The sequence below is a fragment of the Hemitrygon akajei genome, chromosome 15 (genome assembly GCF_048418815.1).
Source record: "Hemitrygon akajei chromosome 15, sHemAka1.3, whole genome shotgun sequence".
Lineage (NCBI taxonomy): Eukaryota > Metazoa > Chordata > Chondrichthyes > Myliobatiformes > Dasyatidae > Hemitrygon > Hemitrygon akajei.
The window spans coordinates 42,266,573-42,275,011 of NC_133138.1; the positions used below are offsets into that span (position 1 = coordinate 42,266,573).

The following is an 8,439-nucleotide window of genomic DNA, read 5'->3' on the forward strand; positions in this document are numbered from 1 at the left end:
AATTTGTTGCCACATGCAGCTGTGGAGGCCAGGTCGATGGGTGTATTTAAGGCAGAGATTGATAAGTTCTTGATTAAACATGGGATCAAAAGTTACAGGGAGAAGGCCAGGAACTGGGGTTGAGGAGGAGGTATAAAAAAAAAGGATCAGCCATGATGAATGGCGGTGCAGACTCAATGGGCCAGATGGCCTAATTCTGCTCCTATGTCTTATGGTCTTAACTTCTGAATTGGTAATTAACACTACTTGGTAAGGACATTCCCACCGAGATTCCAAGGGATCCTCATGCATTTTCTTGACCAGAACCCAGTCACAAGGAAACAAGGTATGTCCTCCTTCCGATGGACCACTCCAAGCTGCAGAAGCCTTTTGAGCAGACTAAACAGCTTGTGTTAGTTTTGTACGATGATCAACCAAACTATCTGACATAACATGCATTATCAGCCTATCTGAGATTAAGAGCTCCTGATAGTGACACCACTTCAAATGGACTCAGTTTTGTTTTCTTGTTTGGAGTTGTCCTAATGCTGCATAAGACCAAAGGAAAAGCAGTAGGGCATGGTACTCCTTCCTCGTAATATTTAGTCAGCCGTTATTTGATGAAGCCATTTATTCTTCCAACTTGTCTTGATGACTCTGGATGATGAGGGCAATGAAAAGAGCATTCAATGTTCATCAGTCGACATAATTTCCACCTAGGAATATAGTCCCTAATCAGAGTTTTGGCTCTGTTTGTGGCAGTAGCTTTTCTTGCTGGGATGGTTTCCAAACATTTTGAAAATTTGTCCACTATTACTAGTAAAGAAGTAAGGAAGAAACGTTCTTTCAATTCTCCCTAGTGAGGATTGGCTTATAAGTGATATTGAAATATGTAATGTTCAGAAAGTTGTGGATGGGAACTAATAAGGCAGTTGGGACTCTAGTGGCCTTAACAGTGCTACAAAAGTCTGAGCGCAATGAGCTACAAGATCAGATAGATCCATTAAAGTGTGAACACGCCAAATAGAGAATCAAACCTGTGGACTGCGTCAGCAAGTAAATGATTTGACTGACCAATTGGGAGAAAAGGAAAAAAAACAATAAAAAAATCTAAATAGCAGATCTCTGCATTAATGGAGCAGGTGAAAGAAAAGCATGCAAAGTATGTTTGTATCAAAGTGCACTATTTATAGTTGTAAAATGAGATGAGGCAAATCCGTGCTGCCTAGGAAAGACCCTTGGTGGGCAGTGCAGTCAACCCAATGGGCGATGTTAATCATGTCGAAAGGCAGCCAAAACTGACTAGTCGCCAGAAACAGCGACACCCTCAGAACTCCAAGAAACTGCAAAGTGCTACTGACTCAACAGAAACCCCTAGAGGCTCAAGTGATGATGTCAGTAATGAGGTAATTGGTTGGGCAGCCATGCCAAGACTTGACCCAGCAAAAACTAAGAGAGTGAAAAAATGCAAGACTGATGAAGGAGATTACGAAAGCAGACAGAAAGTTTATCATCAACTGCCAGATCCAGAAAAAAAATGACAAATGGTCAGGGGAATTTTCACATCCTAACAAAATGAAGCTTAAAGACTTGGGCTGAACTTCAATTGATTAAGAGTTGATACAAATTGCATCCAGATGATGATGCTCTAACTTTAGCTACAATGATAAAAATTCAGCAAATAAATAAGTTGACACAGCGAGATCAGGATAGCTTAAGAGACGACAAACAGGATTTACCAGCCGGTTTGGAAAATAATGAAGGCATGGTTGGAATGACAATCCCCAACATAGATTGATTGGAAGAAAGTGATTGACTGCAACAAGAGGAAGTGATTTATTTAGGACAGAAAATTTCCCAAGCCAAACAGGGTATCAGTGAAGATTGTGCAAAGGCTATTAAATCAGCAAAATCAGTACAGCAACTTCGACCATTTCTGGGTTTGTGCAACTGCAACAGAGGATGGTTGATTCATATGCTGAAATTGCTCCACCCCTCTCCAGTCTGCTGAAAGGCAGCATACACTCCAATGACTATATGACTCTTAATGAAGAAGATATGGAAGCTTTTCAAACTTTAAAGGTGGTACTAAGGACTGCACCTGCATAGGGAAACCCTCTATGTCAACAAGAAACCTGGCTACATGATGGCAGTTTTAACTCAAGAACTTGGGAGATCAACAGTGTCCTGTTGTATGATTGAAAGAGTACAGAAAAAATTTACAGCAATGTTGCCAGGATTGGAGGAGCTGAGTTATAAGGAAAGGTTCATAGGTTAGGACTTTATTCTTTGGAACATATAAGATTGAGGGAAGATTTGATTATGATTATATATATTGTAAATGCAAGCAGGCTTTTCCCACTGAGGTTGGGTGGGACTAGAACTAGAGGTTCTGGGTTAAGGGTGAAAGGTGAACAGCTTAAGGGGAACATGAGGGAAATCTTCTTCACCTAGAGGAAACTACAAGTGGTGCAAGGGTGCATGCGAGCTCAATTTCAAGGTTTAACAGAAGTTTGGATAGGTACGTACATGGATGGTAGGGCTATGGTCCCGGTGCAGGTCGATGGGAGCAGGCAGTTTAAATGGTTCAGCATGGACTAGATGGGCCAAAGAGACTGTTTTTTTGCTGTACCTTTATATGACTCTAATTCATTGCCACAGGTGGATATGGAGGCCAGGTCATAGGGTGTACTTCAGGCAGAGGTTGATAGGCTCTTGATAAGTCAGGGTGAGAAAGGTCGTGGGACATAGGGCAGGAGAATACAGTTCACAGGGAAATGAATCAGCCATGATCAAATGGTGGAGGAGACTTGATGGGCCATATGGCCTAATTCTGCTCCTATGTCTTATGGCATATATGTCAAACTCAAGGCCCGCGGGCCAAATCCGGCTCGCGGTGGAATTATCTTTGGCCCGCGAGATAATATCTAATTACTATTAAAGCTGGCCCCAGTAATCGAAGCGCCTATGGCGTATGATATGGCTAATGCTGAGTTTATTCAGGTACCAGGTTTTCAGGGTTTTTAGTGTTTATTCGGCAGTCTTCTTCATAAGAAATGGAATTTGTAAAGCGAAACACTTTGTAGTTATAGCAGAGACTGAGACACATGAGAGCAGGCTGAAAAAACGGAGGCAACGAAAGCTGCGTTCGCACGCGTCCGACTGATCCGGCCCGCATGAAGCTGCATTTTGCTCAATCCGGCCCGTAACCTAAAATGAGTTTGACACCCCTGTCTTATGGTCTTAAATACCAAGGATTTATCTTGTGGCTGTTATAACATCTTTCCTCACTACTCAATTCTCTCCTATCTTTTCATGAATGGAATAGAACACGGTACTCAAAATAAGTTGCTTGATCAAAATAGTGTACCACTTAGTAAAGACTGCCTCTAATATATAATGTTCTTTATTTAACTTTATATAACGTTTGATGAAACTGAAAAATGTATATTGAAATATTAAAGGACCATACAGGTAAATGTAGGATAAATTCTACTGAAAGGACTACAAATGAAAATTAAATTCATGTACATGGTACAACATACAAGGCAATCCAAGTAAGTTATTATGGCTCAACAGTGCAGTGGTTAATGGTTTAGTGATTATGACTTCTTACATATTAAGATTCTTATTTTACCTACTGAGCAAATATGAAACTGCTTATCTCAAGATATATATATGTATCTTATAAATTTAAACAGTAAATTTATCAGGTTTTAAATTATGTTGCCATAATTTTAATTATATGCACTTTGTTAACTTCAGATTGGTTCCCTTATATAAAGCTACATCTTGCATTTATTCTTATTCAACTTTGTTTCATGGAGTTTTGGAACAATCCTTTATAAAGTCCAGCAGGGCAAAGTGTCCAGTATCCTGTTATGAAAACATGTATTGGTCAAGATCTTCACCAACTTCCACTGGTTCCCGTGGATCATGCTGAAAATTAGGAAAAGACATTACAACCTTAGAAGGATATTTGTTGTCTGTCAGCTGAAAAAATGAAGGGGAGTCCTTCTTAATCACAACTTCGAACTTGGATACTGAATCACCTCCTACTTGTTCCAAGTAAAATTGAAAATCAGTAAACTGGAGTAGAGATTTTGAAGGCAGCAGCTGTTTTTCCAAGTAGCTTACTTTACGACCATTGATAGAGAGTGCAAACCTGTTACTTAGGTTTTTTAACTCAAACTGAAGTTCTGAGCTGTGAGCTGTGAGAAATGCTTGAATCTGAAACTGCAATCTGGAAACTCTTCCATGGTTTAGCTGAATGCTACAAGTGTTCTTCCTGCCCACAGTCACCATCTCATGAGCTTCATATGTTTGTGGCTCATTAAACTTTATAAAGCTGAAAACATCTTCTTCTTCTTCTTCCTTTTTTCCTTGATGATGGACACTGATGAAAAGGCATGGCACAATTTCCTGCGTGAGATTGTCACTGCTGCTGTCCATTTTCAATAGTATTCCTACTGGTCTTGTTAGAGAAAGTCAGCATTCAATCACAGGCCTCCATTAAACCTACAGACAAAAGATTTGTTGGGAATAAAAGAAAATCAACTAATTCCTCTGGTTACTTTGATATACTTTTCTTAACTGCTTAAAAGAGTAACCATATATCCCAGTACATAGTCAATTAGCATTTTAAATTTAACACCTTAAATTTTAACCATGGCCCCTCCCACAGTTAAACTATCTCACAGCTGCTACTATGTTTTGCAACTTCAAAATATTATACTAATTGCAATGAAAAGATGGGAGTTCGAAATGATGCGAGTCTTAGCCTGTATTTTCACTTTAAGCAAGGTGCATGTGTATCACATGGTAGTGTGATGACTAGTGCAATTCATGTATTTATACATGTAACATTTATTCAAATATTACTGAAAATAAATACACAACAAGTATTGTGGCAAAATGTTAGGCAATGGCTATCTGAGCTGAAAGTCTCACATGTGGAACAGATTCCACCGTGAGACTTTCAGTTCAGATGTTAAAAAATTTTTTTTTAAGATATTCTTTTTTCTCTGGGATAAGCATTTACGAGTTGTTCTCAATCAACCATTTAGGAAGACTAATGAGAGTAGAACTTTTGCGGTGAATGGTCGGACCCTATAGAGTGTTGAACTGAGGGATCCAGCAGTAGAAGTGAATGGTTCACTGAAGGTTCTCCAGAAAGCTTTGGGTGTTGCAGCTGGTCAAGATGTCAGTGGGGCTGCATTTGGAATAGTGTATTCAGTTTTGGTCATCCTGATAAAGGAAAAATGCCAAGAAGCTGGAAAAAGTGCAGAGCAGGTTTACTAGGATGTCGCAAGGACTCTACTTACTGAGTTATGGAGGGAGGTTGAGCAGGCTGGGACTTTTTTGATTGGAGCATAGATGAAATAGAAGAACAGCTGTATTTCATCGAGAGTTTGAAGAGATTTGGTATGTCAGCAGTCACTCACAAATTTCTACAGATGTATTGTGCAGAGCATTCTAACTGGCTGCATCAACATCTGATAGGTGGGCGGGTGGGGAGGGGACTGCACAAGATCGAAATAAGCTGCAGGAAGTTCTAAATTCCGTCAGCTCTGTCATGGGCACCAACTTCCACAGCATCTAGGGCATCTTCCAGGAGCAATGCCTCAAAAAAAGCAGCATCCAACATTAAGGACCCCCATCACCAAGGTCATGGTGTCTTCTCATTGCTACTATAAGGGAGCAGGTATAGGAGCCCGAAGACACACACTCAACAATTCCAGGAACAGCTTCATCCGGTCTGCCATCAGATTCTGAATAGACATTGAACCCATGAGCACTACCTCACTACTTTTTTTTGCACTACTTACTTAAATTAACTAAAAAATATACACTTCTTACTGTACTTCATAGCCTAACAACAAATTTCACAACATATGCCAGCAATATTAAAACTGTTTCTGATGATAAAGGTCAGAGACAAAGTGAATGCAAAGTCTTTTTCACAGGGTTGAGGAAATCAAGAACTAGAGGGCATAGGAATAAGGTGGGAGAATAGATATTTGATAGGAACCCAAGAGGCAATGTTTTCACCCAGGAAGTAGTCAGTACTGTACATGGAATGAGCTGCCCGAGAAGTGGTTCAGGCAGGTACATTAACAACTTTTATAAGGCACTTGGACAGGTACATGGATAAGACAGTAAGGATAGGAGCAAAATCAGATCATTCCGCCCATCGAGCCTGCTCTGTCATTTCATCACGGCTGATTCATTTTTCCTCTCACCCCCAGTCTCCTGAACTCCCCCCCCCCCCCCCCACATCCCTTCACTCGCTGACCAATCAAGAATCTATCAACCTCTGCTTTAAAGACTTGGCTGCCACAGCTGCCTGCGGCAATAAATTCCACAGATTCTCCACCCTCGGGGTAAAGAAATTCTTCCTCATCTCCGTTCTAAAAGGGCACCCCTCTGTTCTGAGGCTGTGTCCTCTGGTCTTAGGCTCTCCCACCATAGGAAACACTTTCTCCACATCCACTCTAGCAAGGCCTTTCACCTTTTGATAGGTTTCAATGAGGTCACCCTCATTCTTCTGAATTCCAGTGAATACAGGCCCAGAGCCATCAAAAGCTCTTCATAGGACAAGCCATTCAATTCCAGAATCATTTTCATGATTCTCCTTTGAACCCTCTCCAGTTTCAGCACATCTTACGACAAAGGTCCCAAAACTGCTCACAATACTCCACTTGAGGCCTCACCAGTGCTTTATAAAGCTTCAACTTGCTTTTATATTCTAGTTCTCTCAAAATGAAAGTTAACATCGCATTTGGCGTCCTCACTGACAAAATCTGCAAATTAACCTTTACGGAATCCCACACAAAGACTCCCTAGTCTCTTTGCACTTTTTTTGTATTTTCTCTTCATTTAGAAAATAGTCAACCTTTTCATTTCTTCTACCAAAGTTCCTGACACTATATTCAATCTGCCACTTCTTTGCCCATTCTCCTAACCTGCTTAAGTCTGAAAGTGTGGATATCCTCTGCCTGTTCTGACTTCCTTTTACATTTCAAAGATCTGTGGGCCAGAAGGTTAATTGGCTAGAATGTTGGTGGGTGGAGGGGGTAGGGTAGTTAGTTGATGAAATGTCTTATGCAGTTCACCTATCTACTAGCAAGATATTAAGTCTGAAAGACTACAAAGAAATTTTACAAAATGTTCCTGGGACTTGAGGCCCTAAAAATGGGGAAAGGTTAAATAAGTTAGGCATTTTACTCCCTTATGAGAGGTATAGGTAAGGTAAATGTAGACAGGCGTTCCCCACTGAGGTTGGGCGATACTAGAACTAGGTCACAGGTTCAGGATGAAAGATAAAATATTAAAGAAGAACCCGAAGAGAAACTTCAGTCAGAAGGTGGTGCGAGTGTGAAGCGAGCTGCTAGCGGAAATGAAAGTGGGTTCGATTGCGACATTTAAGTTTGGATAAATACATAAATGGGAGGGGGATAGTCCAGTTCAACTGGGACTTGATTTCACTTAAAAAGCCTTACTCGGTATATAATACCGGAGTATAAGCGCTCGCTCTTCTGCAACGTGATTTATTTCTGCAAAAGCTATCATTACTTTATAATCTTATGGATTTTCGAATCACCATTACCTTAATACTTATCGTAATTTGGTGTTTTATGCCTGCATAGGTTAAAGTCTCGTACAATACTGTCAGAAAAGTTTTCATCAAGTGTATGTAATCACGACTCGCCTCCTAACAGCGCAGTAATGTTTGTTTTTTGCAGCAGCGCGGTAAACCGAACAGAGATAACTTCCGTGTGCGCCAAAGCACAATTCCGGATTCCCTACAGTTACACTCTGTTTACCATCGTTCATGTTTTCTGTTATACGCGGGGGATATGTAAATTCTAAACCCTGCCTATATGCCTCTGCACTTATCCACTGCTCTCTTTCTCTCTCCCTCGCCAAACTCGGTCCGATTTACCGACGGCGTCACAGTTGCTTTTCACCGCGCACTCACGTTAAACAAGCATCCCTTACTTACCCCGTGGCGCTAACCTGTGGTTTAGGCGCGGATCAGAGACCTTGGACCCGCCCCGTTCAGCTCACGGCGAATACGGGCAAGAGTCCTGGCCACACCCGCTCGGCCGCAGCCCTGCTGCCCCACTCACTCCGCGATCAGAACCTTCAGGTCGCCTGGGGCTCTTCTAATCCTCGGGGGATAAATAGAAAAGTAAATAAACTCCATTTGAACGGGGTCGAAGGTTGAGTCTGCTCTTCCTCCTTTGCAGCAGAGAGAAGTTGAAGCATTTTAAATTTAAAGAAAACAACCTCGATTGTGTTAAATGGGATAGATTATGAATAAATCTGGTATACTAAAGAATTGTGGACCATTAGGAAAGCAAAAACTCACCATCACACGGCGTAAATTCTTTGTCTTGTTTATCTCTCATTCTTCCCTTACAACCCCGGTTCCTGACAGCAGTAGTTCTTACTGGG

General features: G+C 41.1%; 1 protein-coding gene across 2 annotated transcripts; it reads right to left on the reverse strand.

Moving 5' to 3' along the window:
• Positions 1-3,369: 3,369 nt before the first annotated feature.
• Positions 3,370-8,100, reverse strand: LOC140739586 (TRAF-interacting protein with FHA domain-containing protein A-like). Of its 2 annotated transcripts, none has more exons than XM_073067984.1 (2): positions 7,985-8,100; positions 3,370-4,497 (listed from the first exon to the last, which is right to left on the reverse strand). In XM_073067984.1, exon 2 carries the CDS (start codon positions 4,429-4,431, stop codon positions 3,859-3,861), a length of 573 nt encoding a protein of 190 aa, XP_072924085.1. In that variant the 5' UTR covers positions 4,432-4,497; positions 7,985-8,100; the 3' UTR covers positions 3,370-3,858. The 2 variants fall into 2 exon arrangements, with proteins under 2 accessions (XP_072924085.1, XP_072924086.1); XM_073067985.1 differs by lacking the exon at positions 7,985-8,100 and adding an exon at positions 7,589-7,648.
• Between the last annotated feature and the right edge of the window lie 339 nt (positions 8,101-8,439).